General features: G+C 45.8%; 1 protein-coding gene across 5 annotated transcripts in view; it reads right to left on the bottom strand.

Moving 5' to 3' along the window:
* Nucleotides 1-4002: 4002 nt before the first annotated feature.
* dusp8a (dual specificity phosphatase 8a) overlaps nt 4003-23133 on the bottom strand; it is a 42701-nt gene continuing 23570 nt past the window's right edge. For 4 of the 5 annotated variants that reach the window (XM_069528109.1, XM_069528108.1, XM_069528110.1 and 1 more), the window contains exons 4-7: nt 8900-9066; nt 8638-8797; nt 8142-8265; nt 4003-7784 (exon numbers count right to left, since the gene is read on the bottom strand). In XM_069528109.1, coding sequence (XP_069384210.1) covers nt 6548-7784; nt 8142-8265; nt 8638-8797; nt 8900-9066 — 1688 coding nt within the window. In that variant the 3' untranslated portion in view covers nt 4003-6547. Of the gene's footprint in view, nt 7785-8141; nt 8266-8637; nt 8798-8899; nt 9067-14663; nt 15376-23133 lie in introns of those variants that run through there. The other variant, XM_020107587.2, reaches the window with a different exon arrangement.

Here is a 23133-nt window from a genome sequence, read left to right as displayed (position 1 = left end):
CAGGGGCAACACAGAGAGAAGAAAGAGAAAAAGGGCAAAATATGTGCATGTAGCGTGTGTGAGTGCACTTTAGATGTGTTTGTGTGTGAGTGGAAAAGTGGAGAAAGAGTGCCGCAGCCTGCTGACGTAACGGTTCCTAACTGTTTCCATATAGAAGGCCTGGGACCAGGCGCCAGGCAGCCCCTCAGCGTGTGTCTGGTACCCATCAGCCACCAGGAGGAGGAGGATACACAGTCGTACATTTACACACATGCAACCTACATTCATGCAACCCACATTCGTGACTACACACGTCTGCATGAGCTCGTATCCACGTAGAAACAGAAACATACACTAACATAAATGCCACATGCATACACAAATACCGATGCCAAAAACATAGAGCTCATGCAGACAGGAGAGAAATTACAGAAAAAACCTGAATAAATGTGTGGGGACACAAAACAAAAGCAGATGCTGGAGAATTGAAGGTGAGTATTGAAGTCACGGTGCTCTCCACATTCCATCCATCCATCCATCCATCCATCCATCCATCCATTCTCGAGCTGGAGCCAATCCTAGCTGACATTGGGCAGGAGATGGGGTTCACCATGCAGGTCACCAACGTATCACAGGGCCGACATACAGAGACAAACCATTCACACTATCATTTACATCTATTTTGAATTTAGTCCAATTAACCTGATCCCAGTCTGCATGACTTTGGACTATGGGAGGAAACTGGAGTACCTCAGAGACACTGGGAGAACATGCAGCTCTCCACCACCGTCATCATAAATATCTGTAAGGTATGTTAATTACATTTACATGTGCACAAATGTTCTATGTGGTTTGGAAGATATGTTCATGTTCTCATTATGTCCAATAAAATCATTGGAACTTAGTGTGCGGTCATCATGTCTTTAAAATATTTCACTGCAATAAGCAGCACTTACATTTCGCTGTGTATTTTCCCTCTGTATGTGCCAAGCCATACATAAAACACACAATCATACACACACACATACACAACTCTCATAAACATGTGTATGTAAATATATGATGTCAGTGAAATGCACACATCCCGTATCTGCACACACACACACACAAGCGCGTGTGTGCGCGCACACACACACACACACACACACACACACACTCCTTTGTATCCAAAAGCAAACATTTGCTTTCTTGCGGGCTGACTGTTTGACCTTGACTCTCCCGTATATTTGTTTTAATGAAAATAACACGTCAAGCAAAGAACCATTGAAGAACTTCATTCAAAAAGAACTAGAGATAATATATATGAGATATGGCACCAGAAAGGTATTTGAGGAGGGAGCAACGGTACAATGGCAACAGGAAACCTGCAGAGAAGTGCAGACTTCAGCACAGCAGAGGGGAGACTGTGGACGGACAGGTTACCTGAGATACAGATCCATATAATATGAGCTGAGGGCACCTTGAAACACACATACACACACACACACACACACACACACACACACACACACATATATAGTGTATACACTGAGGGAGCACATTGTAATGGGATTATCCGTTATGATCTAAGTGATAAATACACAGGACAACATGCCGAGCAGGCCGGTCATTATATGGAGAATGAAAGTGGGATTGTCTATGTATCCCATTACTGTGGTGGTCTTGTCAGGGAGAATTCCCTTGATGACCATAAAATAAACGCACACGTATGCATGCATATGAAAAGCAGGGGGACTCAGCTGGAGATGCTGGTAATGCCATTACCTCTGTCTGTCTCCTATTGGATTCAGTGAAACGCTCATTAAGACAATATTGTGCTCACTGAAAAAGGCCATGGGCCATCTGGTTTTGCATGTGTGTATGTGTGTATCTGTGTGTTTGTGTGTGTGTATGTGTGTGTGTGTGTGTGTGTGTTGAAAGGATTTTCTCCATCTTCCTCTTTACCTCACTCATCAGTCCCAGAACAACACACTGGTTCTCCTGGCTACACGGATCCAAATAGTGGGGCTTTGAGAGCGATGCTTTGTTTGTGGACTTGTGGATGTAGTTTGATTGCATGAGGTGAAATTCCACCATGACCTCATGAAACCAAAACTGCCTTTGTAGTGAAGCCCCCATTGAGAGGAGTTGATGAATTGGCCCCCCGCTGGATTTGGACGCTGTTTTTTTGTAACATCGGTGTACACTGTGTTCTCTGGGGGGGGGGGGAGGGGGATACCTCTCTTTGTCTTTGTCTGTTTCATAACACACACACACACACACACACACACACACACACACACACACACACACACACCACAACCTCATCTCATTCTCTCATACCCTGGAGGTAAGCACTGTTCAAACACATCACATCATCAGCAAACACCACACCCTCACCCTCCTACGCCTGTGCCCACAGACACGGTTGGATAAGGAAGAGGTGGAGCTGGTGGGACAGAGGCTAAAGACCAGAAAACCAGTTGTGTGTGGGTGTGTGTGGGTGTGTGTGTGTGTGTGTGTGTGTGTGTATGTGTGTGTTGGCATAGAGAAGAGGAAGCAGACGGATAATGTGTCAGTCTGACAGAAGACAGGGAACACTCCTTTGAGGCGTGGTGGTACATGTCCTTTTCCTATTGTCACACACACACACACACGGTTATATTCTTCTATAACCAGGGACGATGTCACAGGGCAAAGCAGGAACCTCTGAGAAAGGCTGATTACATTAGTCTAAAGCAACAACTGAGAAGTGAGAAGCCACTTCAACTGTCTATTGGCAACTGACTGCAATGACACCATGGTCGGAAACCCCCTACCAAGGCCCAACACCGCTTGGTTTCTGCCAAAAGCTTATGAATGTTAGAGGTTTGGTTGGAGACTAGCACGTCTACATGTGCCCGAGATGATGGTGGGGGGTTTCTGTGCACTTTGTTTTTAAATCTGATGAAAATCAGTTTGAAGCTTGGAATGATGCGGTTTGGTTGGAGTCGGCGCGGTTCCATGTAGGGGCCCCCCAGGTCCCTTTTGCCTAAGGTCCTTGAAGTCCTTTGAAACACTCCTGTCCATTATGTCTCCTCTTTGTCCTTCATGGTGCTCTAAAGCCACCCACCTCTCCTCACCATTTTTCTCCGATCACTCCAACCAGTCGAGGCGGATGGATCTGGTTCTGCTGGAGGTTTCTTCCAGTTAATGATGGAGTCTTTTCTCTCCCGTCTCCAAAGAACTTGATCATTGTGGGAACTGTTGGATTTCTCTATAATATTTAAGGTCTCAACCTTACTATGTAAAGTGCCTTAAGATAAGGTATGTTATGATTTGATGCAATACAAGAAAAAGTGAATTGAATTGATGGAGGCACAGAAAATTCACCAACCAGTGTTGTGTGTACTGGCATATTTCCTGTGTTAGCTGGCGAGCTAACGATGTCAAAAGCCTTTGTTGTTCCCCATTGAAGTTGACCCTCTAACCAATGCTAAAAAAAAGGTAATAATGCTTCCAAGTAAATGATGTGTTTTTATATAGTACTGTACTGTTAGCATTAAGTACAATTCAGGGGTCTTCGTACATATACTCCACAACTTCCCACAGAAAGCATTGTACTTTATATTTATATTGGACTATAATGTCTCTATTCTACATATGAAGCTACAGCTAGGAAAATGTTATTGTTTCATTATTTGTCATCCAAGCTTCGGGCATCATTAGCAATATTTTCTTGTGTCATAACAAGGTGGGCGTGTGTTTCTAGGAAGTTTTTGAATGCATCTTCTCTGTTAAATAATTCACCATCCCATCAGCGTGAGGAAGCATGTGGCATCACAAGTGTCTGGAAGAGAAAAATCAATAAAGCTGTGTTGTGTGGTCGGAGTGGACTTTGTTTAACACAAAATCAATAGTAAGACTCCAGGACTCTGATGTTGTAATGTTGTTGTTCATCTGTTGTGTGGATTTCCCTTCCCGGGCCCTGTTCAGCCCACATGCACGAACACAAGAAGAAGAAGAAGAATGAGGAGGAGGAGAAGAAGAAGAAGCAGAGAGGAGTTTGTATTTTGTCATGTCTGTATTTTTGTCTCATTTTCACAAAACATGTACAGGGGAAGGAAAAGCCTTTCAATAGAACCTGAGGTATTTTTGCGTCAAGCAGCCTAAGGTATCAGGATTTTCTTTTAAAAACTCATCTAAATTCATCAGTGTTCTTAGATGCGTTGCTATTTACACTTAATAATAATAATAATAATAATAATAATAATAATTCAATAACAGCAATTTTAGCAAATGGGACAGCCTGCATCATCTTTGTTACATGTCATAAATAATTCTAACAACATTTCTTAAAAATATAGGGACGAGGGGTGAGGAGCGGAGAGGTTTGCTCGAGCCTCATGGGAACATAGGAATCTATCCGAACTTACTGTAGCTGCAGCAGCACAAGGTCAAAGATCGCCAGAGAGAACGGGGTCATAGGAAAAACTAAACACAATTTACATTATAAATAAATAACCATCTCTCACCAGAAGCTCAATGTTTTCATTTCTTTCCCCTCAGGATGTGAAGATCCTCTTTTTTTCCCCCCTTTTCTATTTGTTACGCTGTTGTTTTTTTTAATCAAAGCTTTGGAAAATAGTAAATAAGAATAAAAAAGAAAAAGAAAGAGAAAGCGAGGGAGCTTTACGGACATGCATTGTGCTGATGTACCAGCAGCTATGTGCCCTGTGTCGGGCTTGGCTCACTGAAAGATCCCCTGAGAATGAAAAAAGGGTGTGTGTGTGTGTGTGTGTGTGTGTGTGTGTGTGTGTGTGTGTGTGTGTGTGTAGGGCCTCTGCTTTACATGTGTGAATATAAGTGCACAGTATGGGTGTGTGTTGGTTTCAGCTTTGGTGGGACGCGCTGTGATGATGACTGATGAACTGGTGCGAGTCTTTAAATCTTATACCTGTGAAAGAGCATGTGTCTGTTTGCATATAGTTGTTGTAATGCCAGCCCTCATGGCAGTGGCAGAAAATGTTTCGCTGTGTAAGAGCGACTGTTGTGTGTTCTCTGTCGTTCTCTGTCGTTCTCTGCATGATCAAAAAAGGTGTTTTCAGTCAACGCCTGAGCCCTCAGTCGTGACACATGGATGAATTCCCACTGCAGACGAGCCAATAACAGAAAAGCTGCTCTTACAGATCTCACCAGAAGGACGTCTGTACCATCCTCACCAAAATAGGATCGTGCACTGTCGAACACTTGGCTTTCTGAGTATCTTGTTGCTCGGGTGCGTATGAAAATCAAAGTTGCTCATCAGAAACCAGAAAAGTGCATTTCAAAAGTCATACATCACTCTCCCCAAAAGAAGGAACAGAACATATTGCTTTCTTGAATTTGTTGAATGTGTGTATTTGTATGAGTGTGTGTTCATAAATACCATACAGCAAATAATAATAATAATAATAATAATAATAATTCAACAAAAGAAAAAAAAAAAAAAGAAATCCACAAAACATTATATTATTTCTCATTACCAGAATGAACCAGTACAATAAATTAAAACGATAACAACGAAAAAAGTCCATTAGAAGTCCATTAAAATTGCTATATATATATTCATATTGTATATATAGTATTTTGTCTGTCAGCCTTTCTGGTGCATGCTCAGTGGTGACCATAGGGGGTGGGGTGGGGTCTGAAGAGGAGCTGAAGGGCCTTTAAACTGAACCCTTTTCACCGTCCCGAAAAAACCTCAGTCCCAACACGCCATTAACACTGGAAACAAGGGAGCCAAAGTCAGGAAAGACACACTGTGCTTTGTAGGGGGGGGGGGAGAGAGACATGACACTGCCTCTGAATGATTAAAGTCTTTTCTTTAATAAAAAAGTTGAGGATCCTTCATTGTTTGGATGCAGTACCGCCTTTCCATTAAGTCCCCGGGATCTCTCTCTGCCTTGTGCTGTGAGCGATGTGAGGAGACGGTGCTGTTAACGAGTCTGTTATCGTCGTAATGCAGAGGCTGCAGCGGGCAGAGCCACTGGGGGGGGAGGGTGGTGTGGACGCTGCCGTGCGAAGGTTTCGAGGCGTTCGGGCATTGGGGGTGAAGCTTTTGGGAGGAAACACGGGGCTTGGTTTCAAATCACAAGCTATACACCCACTGAAGCACACAACATTTGACCACAGGCAAGCAGTTTGTGTGTGAACTCTGTCAAAACAGGGGTTTTCTATTTAATAAGGATGCAACATGTCACTTTCCCCAGAGTCTGTGACAGAGCTCAGAAACGTTAAGATTTTCAGTACCTACAGTATAGTCAGCCCCCCCGTATCCGACCTTTCTTCAGATTTGTACGAGAGTTCAGGATGGTTATGGTCAGCAAAGCACCACATCTGAGGCTCTGTCTTTCCAGGTGCAAATGCTAGTTAGCTTGCTAACCTTTTCACATTAACTCTCTGCTTGAGTATCTACTTGTCCTTCTCTCAGTTGGAGTCTTTAACACTGTCTGAGAGGGGAGCACAAAAAACTCTCTTCTGCTCATCCTCATTTGTCCTCTTCTTAAACTCCTTCTAACCAGGTCCATTTTTGTCCCCAGGGGACAGCTCTGCTCATGTCCATTATCTGTCAGGATACCTCGATGATCTCCATACTTCCAGAGAAGCTTGACTGTTTCCCAATCTTCCCCAGCTCTTCTCTGGACCGTGTCTCAGAGATGCCCTCCTCGAACTCCATCTGACAGCTGCGTCGCTTGAACTGCTTCTCTGACGCAGCTCCGCTGTTGTTCGAGCTGTTGGACACGGTGGACGACGACGTGGACTCCCGGTGGTCTCTTTGTGTCTGTGGCGGTGAGGGCTTCTCCCTCTGGGATTTGTCTCGTAACCGCACGCCTTCGCTACACCCAAACGCAACATACGCCGAGCTGCTCCCAAACCTCACCGACGACTCTCCTCCTCCTCCGCCACCTCCCAGCTCCATCTCTCGCTCACCGCCCACCTCTGCCCCAAAATGCCAGGGGGCATCTGTGGTGGGGGTAACAGGCGTGACAGGAGTGGTGGCCTGGACAGTGTCTCTGTGTTTGGTCCACATGGCCCCAGACCCCACAGTTGGCAGGGATGGTAGTGAGAGGAGCAGGGAGCCCTTTATGTTCTCGTCCAGGGTGGGATTCTTGTGGTCCAGCGACAAGCTGAGGGATTGAGGAGGTTGGTGTGGTTGGGAGTGGACCGGTGAACTGCTGGAGCTGTGCTTAGCTTTTCTTCTGGGTCTGGATGAGGAAGAACTCGACCGATGGACTTCACTTCCTCCGAACCCCAAGCCTCCGATGCTGCCCCCACAGCCGGGTGAGGGGAATGGTGAATCAGAGGAGCTGGGGCTGTCTAGGACGGGCGACTGGGAGCAGACACCGTTGGAAGTGCCTGTTCCTGGGCTGTCAAGCTTACACAGCTTAGGGACGTCTTCAGAGTGTGTGGGGGCCAGGCTAGGGCAGCGGGGACTGTTGGGGGAGTAGACAGATTTAATGTCCAGGGAGAAGGAGCGTTTGAGCCGGTTAGTGTCCATGATCCTTTCTGCAGAGAGGTGCAGGCCGTTGAAGCCTTGCTGGAGGGAGGTGGGTGACGGTAGCTTGGGCTCTGCTGGGATGTGTGGCTCTGCCACTGATGAGTCATAGTTGCTGTGGTGACCGTTCATTTCAAAACCTGTGTTAACTCCTTTAACCTCTGAATTTTGCTTAGTGCCGTTTTCGGAGATTTTGTCGTCAGGGGTGGAAGTTAAAGCTTGGAGTAATTGCAGGCCCTTCTCAAACTCCAGCAGCTGACCAAGGAAGTTGAAGTTGGGGGATATTGACGGTCTCCGGTCCTTTACAAACCTGTCAGGGGGAAAAAAGTTGAAAAATATTAGTGACAGCAAAAGAATTGTCAGAAAACTGTTGTAGATGGTGCAAGTGCATTATGTGTATTGAATTGTACGATGACTGTTTCAACAGTGTGTGAACAGCTTTACTGATTCACAATACCTAATCCTGTGCTAGTGTTGTTCAGACAAGGCAACTCAAAGCCTTTTGTACACGCTCTGTTCCCTAGCAGCCATCTAACAATTTCATTTCTCATGACTGGAGGGGTGGGGGTTAAGAAAATTGTTTAGCGTTTCTTTTAACCTTGAGTTGCCTTTTTACTGAGGTTGACACCTTAGCTCAGCTGGTGGTGGATGGGAGGAGCTAGCGTACCTGTAGGCATCGTCTGATGACAAGCCCATTGTCTTCATGATGTATGCAATGGCGATGGTTGCTGAACGTGAGATTCCAGCCAGGCAGTGCACAATGACTCTGCAGTTTGACACCTTAGCTTTGTCTGTTGAGGGGAGGAGGAACGAAAAGATATGAATACACACAACCAAACACAAATGTGCACAACACTGCAGATCCCTGACAGGTCTCATCTTAAGCACAAAGTCTCTGGAGACAGCCAGCGCCTATTTAAAGCAAACTGACATTTCCTGGAAGAGCACAGGGGGTCATCGGATGTGTTATACCTGACGCTATTGTTGCTTAAGCTGTACGTGAGCGTTTAGTAACCGTGACAATGAGCGGATGTGTCGTATTGAGTATCACGCATTCTTTCACACATAACTTGAGCTGAATTTACTTTGTTGAAAAGACACTTGCCTTAGAGGCTATTGTGCTAATCTTCACCAACACATGATGTTATTTTTCATCCTCTTACCTATGAATTCATTAGTTTTGTCCAGCCAGGGAAGCAGTTTCTCACAGTAGTTGTCGTTTACTGGGATTCGCATGAAGTGGCTCTCACTGATGAAGTCTGGCTTGGGGCAGGTGTTGCTGGCATTCAGCACATAGGTGATACCATTCTGAACCATCAGCTCCTGCAGAAGAAGATATTAAAAAAAGGGTTTATATACATATATATTTAATATCAGTTATGTTTCTTTGATTGCAATTAAACTAAACTATTAAATAAATTCTACCTTGTTGAGGACGTCCTTCTGTGAGCCCAGGTAGAGGTGTGGCAGGATTCGAGTGGGCCCTACATTAGCCACAGGCAAGCAGGGCTGGGACAAGCTCATAGGCAGAGCAGTGGCAGGCTTCACTTCACACAGGCCGGGGAAACATGAGGAGAAAGCAGCAAAACCTCCTGCAGAGAGAGAGAGAGTAGAGAGGTGTTTAGGTCCACTAATGGTTTTCCACACAGCAGTTACAAAACATACTGGGAACTCTGCAAACACTCCCATGAGCTCACCAAGAGCACTGAAAAAAAACATTGCACCACCATTAGCCGAGCATACAGACGCTCTATTGACTTTCAGAGGTGAATCTGGGCTACAGCGTCTGGGTCCTGCTTAGTGCAACAGGAACAAAAAAAAGAGGCTCTCTGGGCTTCTGTGTGAGAGTTAGGTTAAATGTTGGGCGGCTAGGAATGTGTGTCTGGCCCTTTAAGAGGCGGGCGGCTCCACTTTTGGCATATGTGCACATGAGTGTGTGTGTGTGTGTGTGTGTGTGTGTGTATGGGGCTCTGTTTCCTGCATGAGCTCATGTCCTGTAGCAGAGCATTGCGTCAGGCTGAGGGAATGAAAGAGGCCACAGGTGCAGGGCCAGGACAGAGGCCCAGTAACATCCCCCTGACAACCGCACAGTGCACGCACATGCACACACACACACACACACACACACTAACAAGATGATACACTTCAAGAAGACCCAATCTGATGACATGATCACATAATCTTGCAGTCAACATATGTTCAGTGTTCACTCTCACTAACTATAATTCCCATAGACACACCATATAAGCACTGCAATGCGCACACACACACACACACACACACACACACACACACACACACACACACACACACACACACACACACACACACACACACACACACACACACACACACACACACAGCCCAACTATTCATTACATCTGTAGTACAGCGGTTATATAACTACAGGGTGGGGGCCGATGAGGAGAGGTCAGTGTGTGTTTGTGTGTTGAGGAGGGGGTAATGACCTCGCTGAGGAGCAGCGAGGAGAGAGGGAAGTGCTTCAAGGAAACACTGAGCCCCAGAAAGGAGATTAGAACCTAATCTACGTTCAGCCCTGCCTGACCCAACATGGGACGTAGTGCACGCACGCGTACACAAACACACACACACACACTGGGCGATCACAGAGTGAGAGTGAGTGAGACATGACATCACTTTTCTAAAGTAGCACACACAGCACAGTGCAGGCAGGACATTGCCTTCTGTTGTAACACACACCCAGCTGCACTGCTAATGTAGCAATGGCTGGCCAACACACACACACAATGTCAGCAGTATGTACTGCAGTGTGTCTTCTACAGATAAGAGATCTGGAACAAATAATTAGAAGCTGCAAAATAAAAGATATGCAAGTAATCGGAGGAGAGCAGTTTTGGCATTTGGAGCTATTTGTGACCGACACAGCTTTTGAAGCTGGGCATCCTCATGACCCAGTGCTATTCTGGTCGCACTGCCCCTTTAAGAGCAAAGCGATGAAGGCCCGTCTGTTTCCAGCTATTAATGGCTACCAGCGGAGCGATGACATCAGTGCTCCACATGGGGGGTGGAGTGGAGGGAAGGATAGATGCAGGAAGAGCGATCAGATAACTTACAAGGTACAAGAGGGAAAGCTTAACGCAAAGAGCGAGACGTTCACTGTTGTGCAAGCGTGACTCTGTGATCTAACCTGTTAGGCCTCTAATAGTGTAGACTAAACACACATTTGTAGGCACTGTAAATCTCCACCAGAGCCTCTTTCTAGTGATCCTCTGGGCGGTGCTACAGTGTCACTGATTGATAAAACAGAGGGAGGAAGGGTAGTTCTTGAAGAGTTTCTTCCTGGTTCCCAAGCTGCTGGTATGGAGCCTGCACACACCCACATGCAGAGAATAATAAATGGTGCTACATATAGCCTCACAGGCCTATACTGTATCTCTGTGAGGAGGAAGCCATTAAATCAACAGGAAAAAGCCTCACGTCACACTTCAACCATTTCCCTTTCAATGCAAGGACATTGTTAGAGAGTTGTTAGAGGGACAGAAGACAGGATGTTCCACGGTAGAGTCGCTGTTTGTGTGTTTAACGCTGAGGAGAAAGTGTGTTTGTGTGTACAAGGGGGAAGTGAACACATGAATGAAAATACTCTCCTAAAAATATTCTCTTTTAATCTTGTGTGTGTCAGTATTAACAATTATAGATGTGATTACAGTAGCTGACCTCATCTTAAATAAACAGTGAGTGAGTAAGGGGTTACTGGCATAAAGGGAGACTGGAGTCAGAGATAAGAGTGTGTGTCTGCCTGCCTGTCTTTTAAGGGCCATGGACATTACAGTAACATTACGTCAATGCAATTACAAACACCTCCTGTGTACTCAAAGGTTTGCACAGCAAACGCTAATGGACACTAGTCACACAGGAGATAGCATGTTATTGTCACCTTGTCACCTGACCCTGCTCTACTTAGGGTTGTCACGATGACGAGGGAGGGCAGTGATGTTGATGACAGTTGGCTCGTCACGTCCCCGAGTCATGTCAAGATGGAATAAAACAAATACTGAGCGTCCAAAGGTCAGATAAACACCCCCCCCCCCACACACACACACACACACACACACACAGAGCACTAAATAACCCATAGCCTCACATTCTGAAAAAGAAAAACGATGACACATCCGTTCATTCCAATCTAGGCACACAAAGAGCACACATAAACTAACACAGTGTACATTCACACTGAGGTCACTGAAAATACCCTGTGACACACACGCCAGCCCAGCTGTCCACAGAGATGACATCAGAAAGTCAACTGGGAGAGATGAGTTCACCTTCAGCGCGGCGTGATAATCAGCGGAGACTTAACACACCGCTACATTAAACTACAGATATAAACAGAATGACTTGGAAAAAGTGGCTACGGAGCTAAACCCTCCATGACGGTGTGATTCGAAAATGAACTTGTGCAGAAATAAGAGCTCCGGTGGGGAAAACCGTTGCGCTGAAGTCATGAGTTTGTGCTGCATAACTTTAACTTCTGGGCAACTGCATCCCCTCTTGCACTTTGCGGCGTCATGTATCTCCAACTCCTGGAAAATGTACTTGGACAGGATGTGACTAACCCAATTCTGAACACATGCTCTTGAAAAAAAAAAAAAAGTACCTTGGGTTGAAAGAAAACACACAACCGGGAAAGAGGGCACTGTGTCGCCAGCAGCAATGCTCGCCAGCGGTGACTTCCTTTTTCCGTTTTCCTTTGCCCACTTCATCACTTATACAACTGCTTATTTTCCTCTCTCGCCCCATCACAGCCGAGCACTCAGGCCTCCTTTGTTTGCTGCTACAGTGAGCCGGTGGTCTCTCTCTCCTCATCAATCATTTCCTTCAACTAATCTGATATTCACGTTTCAGCGTGGGAGGTTGCAGGTTATTATTCTGACACACATGAAACACACGCGCGTTTTTTAACAGAAGACGTTTGGATGAAATTCAGCTATTTTTCCTATTTTTATTTTTAAGATGTGCTGCAAAGCAGATCGATGAGGAGAGCAGGAAGATAAATGGAAGTGGGATCCCGGAGATATCGACCAGATGGACGGAGACACACAACACCTGCCTGGCTGTTGTGGTTAATGGGAGCTGTGCTGTTACATCACTGCTGTTGGTGCAATTGACTGCCTCATCAATACGAGCTACCCCCCCCAATCCATCCCACCACTGTGTAGCTTTCAGTTGGCCTCTTTAACTCCTCTGTTAATGGTGAGGACACACACACACACACACACACACACACACACACACACACACACACACACACACACACACACACACACACACACACACACACACACACACACACAGGCATGTACAACCGTCCACAGCCTGGGGGCATTGATCTGCTTGAATGACTACCCCGCACCCCTCCATCGTTCCCCCTCTGTGGTTCATATCAGGGGAGACATGACGCCATCCTCTGTGCCCCTCCAGCTGTCCCCCTCTACTATGAGGGGGACATTAGCATCTCAATGTGAACCCCCCCCCACCCACCACCTCCCAACATGACATCATTGCACACATGTCCCCACTCAGCCTCACAAAGGCCGCGCTGCAGCCTGGAGAGACGATAGGAGAGGGTCTGTTTTAGGGCCGTGTCTGTCAGGAACACGTAGATTGACAGGCCATAGATGAGCTAGTGGGATGAGGTCATGGCTTTTCAACGGCCGTGAACAACTGTATGATTAACGTGTCATCCTGGCTGATGGTTAAACCGTTTATTGTTCCCCATATCTCTCAGAGGCAGATAGCGGGAATGTCACTTTGATCAGATGCTGCTTCAGCAGTGTCACGTTACTGCAACATGGGACTATAACCCTCCTGTAATTTAGCCTGCGTTCACACATCTATTTCAAAAAAACATGTGACAGACGATGTTCTATTTTCATCTGCTGAAGGCAAATGTGTGATTTCTTTTTTCTTTTTTGGGGGGGTTGTTGCTAGCTTTCTCTTCACTTCAAACAGCAAAACCTGGCTGTGCAGCGAGGAGCTGCATGGACACTGACACACTCACACCTAACACTGTGAAGGGGGGCAGCTGTGGAGATCTGCTCTGCCAACAGCTTTGAAAAGGCTCTGATATGCAGTGTATGTGCTTACAGCATCTACAATTACATGCAAACTTCACTCACATCCTCACACCGCAGGGGATCCAACTATAAATAAGAATGAATTAATGCAGGAGAAGATATTTTGTGCAGGTATGTGCGCTGGTTCGTTTTTTGCTTTGCATTGCCTCATCGCTCTGTGTGAAAAGGTGTTGCGTTAAACACCTGCAGTGCACGCTGCACACATATTGATAACACAGTCTCCACAAGACGCCATTCTGCAGAGAGAAAGTGTGCAGGGGGCGAGAGAGAGAAGCCAAGAGCAGAGGAAGAGAAAGAGAAGGAGAGAGAGAGAGAGAGAGAGCCTTTGTGATGGTTTTACATCTCAATGACCACAGGCTGAGAGAGCATGAACACTATGTCATACAGCTCTCATGCCCCCCCCCCCAATCCCGAGCTCTTTCTCTCTCCTCTCTTTCCTCTTCATCGCTTCTTGTCTTCATGATGTCATCCTCTTAATCCCCCTTCTTGCTATTCTGCGTCTCTAAACACATCAATTGTGCAAAACAAAAAGGTGGGGAAACAATTAGTGGCTTTGAACGGGTCCCTGTGATGTATTCTTCTATAGCGCGCTGTGGTCGTAAATAATATTGATCCTTGTACACGTCCTTTAAATTCACTTCACATCTTTCCCTCATTTGCAGCGTGCCTGGACTGGAATACCTCAATACCTGTGTGGCCGCTGAGCCTTTGTACTCATCTGCAGTGCACAAACCGTTATCAGGGGCTTTCCCTCCTTCTCATCTTCTACACCTGTATTTAACAACGGTGCATTTTACAGCTTAATCCCCAGCAAGCACACTTTCATGTTTTTACACCCCGACAATCCATATTGAATCATTTTTTCCGTCTCCACTATAAATGATAGGTCTCTAACCCCAATCCACCAAGGCCTACATCCTCAACATGTTACTCTCCAGAAAGGAATGTTCTCATGAACTTGCCCACATGCACACATGCACACACACAAACACACACACAGACATACACAAACACACACAAACACACACGCCACATCACTTCTTATCCTTTCTGTCCAGGTGGATACACACCTCGTAGCTCTCTCCCCTCTTTCATTCGGCGAACCCTGATCTTCAGCCTCATGTCTGTGTCTTGTAGGTCCGGCCAAAAGCAGTCCTCTGCTGGGGCAATCACCACATCCAGAGGCATCCCCCAGAACACACGCTCGTCTCACCCGAATACACACAGATGAAAAATGCTCTGGTGCTCCTTTACTTCAGGGATGGAGCTATCAAAGCCCCCCCCCCCACTTGGCTGCACAAAAAATGTCAGAGCAAACAAACAGAAGTTCTCCTCAAAGGGCTGACGGAGGTGAACCCACAGTTGACAAAACTCCCACTGGCGCCCAAGTGCACGTCAGTTGTTCCAATGTCCAGGCAGTGACCCTCAGATTTACCCCAGCACGACAAAAACTAGTCCAAAAATGTCTCTGGACACACTCCTGAAGTCCAACTGAGGCCAAAATCCCATGCAATCACCACAAAAATCCCCAAAATGCTCCTGCGTCAATATTTAGCAATTCTGTGGTTTTTGCAGAAGAATGGCTGCTAAAGAGCGAGCCAGTGGAAAAAATAAAAGTGAGTATCCTGTGTCGCTTGTATGCCAACGCCAGCTGTAATCTGCCTGCAGCTGGTTGACGGAGCGTCTGTGTGTCTCTCTGAGCCTTCTCTCTGTCTCTGAGTGCACAGCCAGAAGAGCAGCCCACTATTGTTGTGCTGCTTCCCTCTCCTCGTCTCTCATTCGCTCAGTTGCTGGTTTACACTCCTCCCCTCTCCCTCCCACCTCCTCCTCCCTCCCTCTCTCTCTCTCTCTCGCTCTGTGTGCAAAGAGGATGACGGAGCTTCACTCTCTTTTCTCGAGCTCTGGGGGTGAATGAGCTCACTTGCCGTGAGCTCAGACTCAGCCCTTCCTCCCTCCCTCCCTCCCTCCTGCTCCTCTGCTACCTCCCTTGCACCCTCCCTCTCTTGCGGAGCCAGCACTCCGTCATAGCTAATGTCTAAGGCATGTAACCACATTCCTTACTCACCCAACAAATATGCGGCCACCTCAGGGGCCTAGCTGCAAAGCAGGGCTCTATCAGCAGCTATCGTTATACATAACACTGCTGCAGGCCGGATCAGTCTCCGTTTTCTGTTTCTTACAGAGAAGTTAAATGCTTCGCTTGATAAAAAGAGACTTGTGTTGACAATATGCATCTCAATATGAACGAGGGTTTGCGAGATGGGAACTGGGCTGCTTCAAAGCAACACGAGAGACTGAATCATGTTTTTTTATCAAAAGTGATATCAGTAAGCAGATGTCTCATAGGTTGATTGCCTTTGCCCTGAAGCACATCATATCTTCCGGCAGGGTTAGATTCAGACTGTGCCAGTGTGTTGAAAGCTTACTTGTCTCTGAAGATGAGGGAAGGTGTGCGACCTCACCACGCTTCCTGCGCTGGTTCATGTCTAACGAGCCTGTGTTTGGACACTGTGTTCTCATTGTTGAGGATGAAAAGGTCGCGAGGAGAGGAGAAGAGGAGAGGAGCGAAAGAAAGTGAAGCTGTGGAAGAGGGAGGAGATGGGGAAAGAAACAAAAAGCAGACAAAGGGAAGACTAGAGATGATGAGAAGACCAAACAAGCTTGTGGTTGGCAGCCATCATCCATTTGACAGGCCACAGACTCCTGGTACTTTACTATGGAATGACAAACATGTAGGCCACAAGTCAGGCTATGGGAACAAAGCAGCACTCAACTTAACATAACCGCTGGTGGAGACTGAGTGGTGACTGAATGTTAACTAATTTGAATATAAACGCAGCGGGTGTAAAAACATTTTAAAGATGCAAAGGCAATAATAACTTTGAAAATATAAGAGAAATCATTTTGATTTGTTAAACTTTTATACATTAAGCACAAAAATGCCTAAAAATATTGTATAATTCATGTATTGAAGTAAATAATTTAATACATTTATTACGTCTATTTTATTATAATTAGTCCATGAATGCTTGAGTTCAAAGTTCTCTGAGGTCACAGTGACCTTGACCTTTGTCCACTAAAATCTAATCAGTTCTTCCCTGAGTCCAAGTGAACATTTGCTTCAGATTTAAACTTTTCCTTAGAATTTCAGAAACATCACAAGGTCCATGACAGCGGTCACAAATATGATGCTGTTCCCGGCTGTCACTGGAAACTGAAAAGGTATCGTAAGTAGGTCAAAACGTCCTGTCTGACTGTCTGCTCAGTCTAAGGTTGAGAGATCACAGTACGCTAATTACATTCAAACCAGGTCAGATGAGCTCCGAGTAAATCAAGTCATCGTGCAGCAGGCCCCTGCATGCTCCAAAAAAGGCAAATAAGCTTATACAAGATGTCTAGTTAGGGGGCCAGCTGCATGCTGACAGACTGACCTCATCTCATCACCACAGACCCCTGAATGATCACACACGAGTGAGAACAGCCTTACGTCACCCCCCTGTTTGACTACGGGTCACTGAGAGCGGCAGCGAGAGGAAATAGGTCACTTTGGTGAAGATGGGCTTTGTAGAAAAAAAAAAATCCAGACTTTGGTTAGACGGACATTTGGGAGTGAGCAAACACACGCACACACATACACTCACACACACACACACACACACACATACACACACACATGCACTGTTCCTTCTCTGCAGCTGGTGCAGCAGGTGTGGCACTCCATAGTGGACAACTGGGGTTACTGCACTTCAAAAACACAAATAGTCACACTGGTTTGTGTCCACACAATGCTGTGCCTGTGTGTGTGTCTGTGTGTGTGTGTGTGTGTGTGTGTGTGTGTGTGTGCACGTGTGTGCATGTGTGTGCATGTGTGGCCATGAAGCAGGTTTGAAACGCAGGACTTCCTCACACCTGCCAACAGCAACAGAACAAAGTAGCTGTTGGTTGATGTTTTAATGGTCAAACTCCAAAAGTAAATACCCTGCCCCGCCCCCCCCGTGTCTTTCTACCCCTCTCCTCCTCCTCCAGTCCTCAGCAGGGTAACAAGGCTCAGAATAGTAGGTGTGTTAATTAGAGGATTACAGCCAAGAGTCTATAAATGACAGCCAGGCAAACTTTATTGACGGCACATGTGTGCCCCGCTGTGACAGAAATAGGTGGGACGGTCACTCTGGACACCCCCCACCTCTGACATCTCTTAGATTTAGAGCATGCTTTTATGGTAGAGGTCTTGTTACTGGGACGACGGAGAGTTTACACACACACATACAAACACATAGTGACCGGCCAAAACAGACAGGGAGATGAGCATGAGATAGAGGTGCAAGATAGAAAGGGAGAGGATGTGGAAATGCCAGAGACAAGAAAAACATGGAGCAGTCGTCCCAAACAAGGAGTGCTTTAAATGGTGCAAACAGGGTAGAGGCCCGTGCACAAGGCGATGAAAGTTAAAGATTGTCGATGTTAGAAAGTCACTGTCTTTTTCAAAGTCACTGTCAATCCCTGCACTAGACAACTGTTTGGTTTCAACTACTGCAAAGAGCATCTACTTAAGTGTGTTCATTAAATCATTGAGTACCATGGATGTAAATCTTATGTATACCGAAGTAACAGGTGAGTTATGGAAACTGTATGATGTATTTATCTGTATACACCTTATAAGTATCTGTAAGTACTTACAGGTACTTTTGTACATTAGTAACACAATAATAACTCAATTTCATATCATGTGATGTTTATATGTTTATTGTCCATTGGAAACAAATTCACTTATTAAATTTTTTTTTCAACTTTCCTTACATAATTTTTTTTCCGAGAACTGAACTTGTACCGCAAATGCGATTGGTTTCGCTATGATTGATTGAAGCTATAATTAAATTAATATCTTTACTTTAGATTAACCTGCTGAGTATATATATGCTTATCTAACATCTACTCTCAACTCCAACACTAGTGACACACTTATAGTTCTGATTTCCAGAAACGTTCCCAGTCAAATAAACCGACCAATGCAAACAATTATGCCTGACAAAAACCCTTACAGATATGTATTAGGAGTAAAATCTGCCAGGTGTGTTTGCTGTTTGCACTAGTGTCATAAAATAATTCAAACATTTTAACCAGGGCCGTTCCCCACTTCCCTCCCGAGTGAGACAGGCAGCAACAGGAGCGCCATCCTACACCACAGATCATCTGTCAGGATACCACAGGAAAGAGAGACGTCATTCTCCGGATAGGGCAGGTTAGAGGGATGAAGACTGAGTTAATGTGTGTGTGTTCATCTTGTGTGTGTGTGTGTGTGTGTGTGTGTGTGTGTGTGTGTGTGTGTGTGTGTGTGTGTGTGTGTGTGTGTGTGTGTGTGTGTGTGTGTGTGTGTGTATGTGTGTATGTGTGTATGTGTGTGTTGCAACCATGTGTGAGGAGGATGAGCCCTACAAGGTGAAATGAAGACATGGAGGACACTGCTGCAGGGGTTATGGACCTGGCAGACCGTTATCTGCACCAATATGCATAAACACAAGCATATGTGCCCGTGCAAGTGTGTGTCTGTCACATGCATATTGGTGTTGTGTATGTGTGTGTGTGTGTGTGTGTGTGTGTGTGTGTTGATAGTGCTGGTTGTCAGGGGATCAGTAACAAGGCTGCTCTTGCAGTGATGTAATGCCCACAGGAGAACACAGCTGCCATGCCTGGGGGGTGAGGTAGTCACCAGGGGAGAGAGTGCGGAGGATGGATGGACGGAAGGAGCAAATCAGAGTGGGGGAGGCACAGGAGAAGGGTGTGATGGTGGGTGATGGGTGCTGGAGGGGAGAGGGGGTTGTTTGAATCCCTGGGGAAACTGTAGCTGAAATGATGTGATGATGTTGTGAAGTGGCACGTGCACATACACTACACACAACATCAACAGTAAATGTATTGTTTGATTTGATATTTACTGATCTACAACAGAAAACCTTTCCAACATGCACCAAAATGAAGTATTGCACTGATATCTACGGGCAATATTTACTCTGACTTCCCTCTCCCTTTTCCAGAGCTGCCTTACTCCCCTTTCACCACATTGTTAACACTTAACAGGAGCTTTGATTAAGAGATAAGGTCAAACACAAAGGTCAAGAGGGTGTAGACAGGGAAGACATCCGAGGACGACTGAGGAGAGAGCTTTTTAGATCTAAAGAACACACTGGAGGGAGGTTTAATGCAATTTAAGGCAGCACTGATGCCCTACTTGGTCGTGTGTGTGTGTGTGCTCATGCAGGAGATAGTTTCATCTCTATGTGTGCAGCCTGGAGGGAGGCTTGCTTGCATCAGTAATGCAGCAGACCCCCTGCCCTCCACGCAACTTAACCCCCCGGAGGAGCTCAGCACTCGGGACTACTGCACCGGTAAATCTGCCTCACTGGCAAGAAATTAGTTTACACTTACAGAAATATATACACTCAGTCGAGCAGGCAGGCAGGCGCACACACACACACACACACACACACACACACACACACACACACACACACACACACACACACACACACACACACACACACACTCATTGAGGGGAGAGAAGAGGGTAAGCTATCAAACACACCAAGGGGGGTTTTCAGGACCAGACGGGCCCTCATAAACCAGATGAACTACTTAAAAAACCCAGTTGGATATGTTCAGTAGTGTGTGTGTGTGTGTGTGTGTGTGTGTGTGTGTGTGTGTGTGTGTGTGTGTGTGTGTGTGTACGGTAGGGGCACTGTAAAAATGAATATGAAATGCTGCTGGTTACCTCAGGCATGTGGCAAAAGGATGCATATAAGGCCTTTATATTGCAGAAGTTGTTTATACCATATATACTCTATATATACTGAGATTGTAATACATTGTGTTTCTGTGTTGTACTGCAGGAACCATGTGTATAAGCTTGCAGGAATGATCACTCTGCTCTCGTCTGATTTCCCCAGAGGCGAGTTTTTCTTCACAGGTTCACTTGAGCAGAATGGCTGAACGGTCTTTTCAATCTGAATGCTAATCGCTCAAATTGGGTTTCACAGGATTTCCTTGCGGTGATACACACGAAACGCATCTCGCGTCTCTCATTGTTTCTCGCATATTGGAAAGTCTGACTGTGTGACAACCATGATGCTCTGACAGAGAGGAGCTGAAGGCAGATCAGTTTGTGTTTAATGAGCTTGTGCCGCTGTGACACACGGAACGACAGGCAGGTCTCAGATCTGTACAGTGTTAATTAGCTCCTATCAGCACAGCAGGCAGGCTGACAGACACGCTGCCCTTGCAACAGTGCTAGAGGCCGAGCCATCTGGTTAGTTACACGCACACACACACACACACACACACACACACACACACACACAAATACACCTCAGAGTCTACCAGCGTCCTGTCTACCTGTCTCATAATTAGCTCAGCCTGTCTCAGACAGTACCGGGGGTTTCTCTGTCATGTGTGCCTGTGGCTGAGCCATACCATGTGTTTCCCCAAATATTCTTTTACAAAACACGTATTATCGCATCAGGAGAAGGAAACATGACTCAGAAGTGACTGAGTCAGTTTTTCCACTGCCCTCAACTGGATATTATTACTATTTTTTTTTTCTAGGAAATAGAATTATAATATTTATGCTCATTTTCCTGCGAGATAAAAATTTAAAACCATAGAATAAAGTTTTGATCAAAGACATAATTAAAACCAGGGACAAACCCATTTCAATAGCACATTACTGAACTTGTGTTCATTCAGCAAAGTCCTCTCACACATTCTGCAGATGAAAGGCGTTACACCCGGAGGGCCAGCATTTAGGCACACAAGACATGGTGACAGCGGCTATCGCTACACTGGATCAGCTTTCCTGCCATTACAGGCCCATGGGACTGAGAATGTGTGTGTGTGTATGTGTGCATGTTTGTGTGCGTGTGAATGTGTCACATCCACAACCCGACAGTGACATCACTCCAACAGCTACAGAAGAACAATAGAGAAGGAATTACGTGATGCCATGAGAGGAACTGGACAAGCTGCTTCTGTGTGCGCCGTGCCAAATCCTTCATGAGGGTTTTAAATCATTTTTAAAGCCTTTTGAAATATAAACAAACAATCACACACTCAAGACTCATGTTTGTACACATGCTGAAATCCCTGGGCATCTCCTCCGTTCACCCCAGGGAGCCCTGATGTCACTTTTATCAGAAACAGGAAATGGTTGCACAACATGAAGGGGAAGTGGCCAGTCTGTGTGCAGAGGGGGAGGACATCAGAAATTACCGGGAACGATCACAAACTGTGACGATCCTTAATTTGGGGCCTTGGGCCTGCCTGGAATGCCAAAATTATCCTGTTGCCATGGCGCTTGAAAAATCTCCCACCTTTATCAGGAAGCGGCAGCAGCCCCTGAGGCTCAGTCCAAAAGTCTGTGTGTGGTCAGCACGTATTTACGGTAATAAGGCCTTGGTTACAAGTCTGTTTACATACCAGAAAAAGTGTTAAACCTTTTCCTCTGCTACAGGAAATAGTCCACCCCAAAGAAAATCCCCTCCTTTTTTGGAAAAAATAATTAGTAAACTGCACATTAAAATAGATTTTCTCAGACGGTAACACACTTCAAATGGCTGCCAAGATACACAACTTCATCAACATGGCGGTGGTGGAGTCTATATCAGATGAAAAAGAAGAAAAAAACATGGCAACCAAATAGGTAACTAAGGAAGCAGCGCTACGGCATACCAGAGATAAAGTGCATCAAAGACGACACACAGCGATAAACAGGAATCCACCATTGTTCCAGGGAATGACGGTATGACAGGAGTGGCAGTGGGCAGTCCGAGCATTAATGGAATCCGGTGGATGCGGGCCAGCTCTGAGTAGGATAAACGAGCATAATTGTGAGCTGCTCCTATTCCCCGTCTTCTGCCTTTGGAAATTTCCACTCCGCATGTGTGTCAGAGACATCAGGATAAAATGCCTCCGTGGTAAACTGTCGGCACTGCAACCAAACTACCGTGCCCTCGGCCTGAATTCATGGTGAGGTTCGAGTTATGAGGTGCCGGTGGGGGCGTAGGGGGGGAAAGAAACGGCCTGGGTTAGCACGCTGTTCAGCTTCAGCTCCTGTTGACCCGATGTGTTGACACTGCCTAGGTAACAGTTTAAACAAACTATTTTTATTCCATCCTGCATGAATGCATGACAGGGGTGGGTTGGGATCTTCAAAAGGCCTCTAGATAGATTTCAAATGCAGCAGGAGCCCGGAGGTATGCACTGTGAATGGACTGTATACACAAAGCAGCTTAGACAACTGTGGATTTAGGGCAGTGTGGAACGAGCACTGTCCCACAGGATTTCTCAACCACATGTACTCTTGATAAAACTGGATCCCAAGAGAAAGGAGACGAAGACTAAGGTCTATATTTAAGGTTTGTATCTAAAACAAATACTTCACATTTTATGGATTCTTTTATGAGCCTGAGCCTCATAGTAATTTACATAATGTATTAACTGAATTGGTAGATGCGTTACAAAAGTGTCACTTGACAACTTTTCCGTAGATAT

This window comes from Paralichthys olivaceus, chromosome 7 (assembly GCF_024713975.1).
Source record: "Paralichthys olivaceus isolate ysfri-2021 chromosome 7, ASM2471397v2, whole genome shotgun sequence".
Classification (NCBI taxonomy): domain Eukaryota; kingdom Metazoa; phylum Chordata; class Actinopteri; order Pleuronectiformes; family Paralichthyidae; genus Paralichthys; species Paralichthys olivaceus.
Note: the sequence above shows the minus strand (reverse complement) of the source record. Positions and strands in the feature narration are given on the sequence as shown.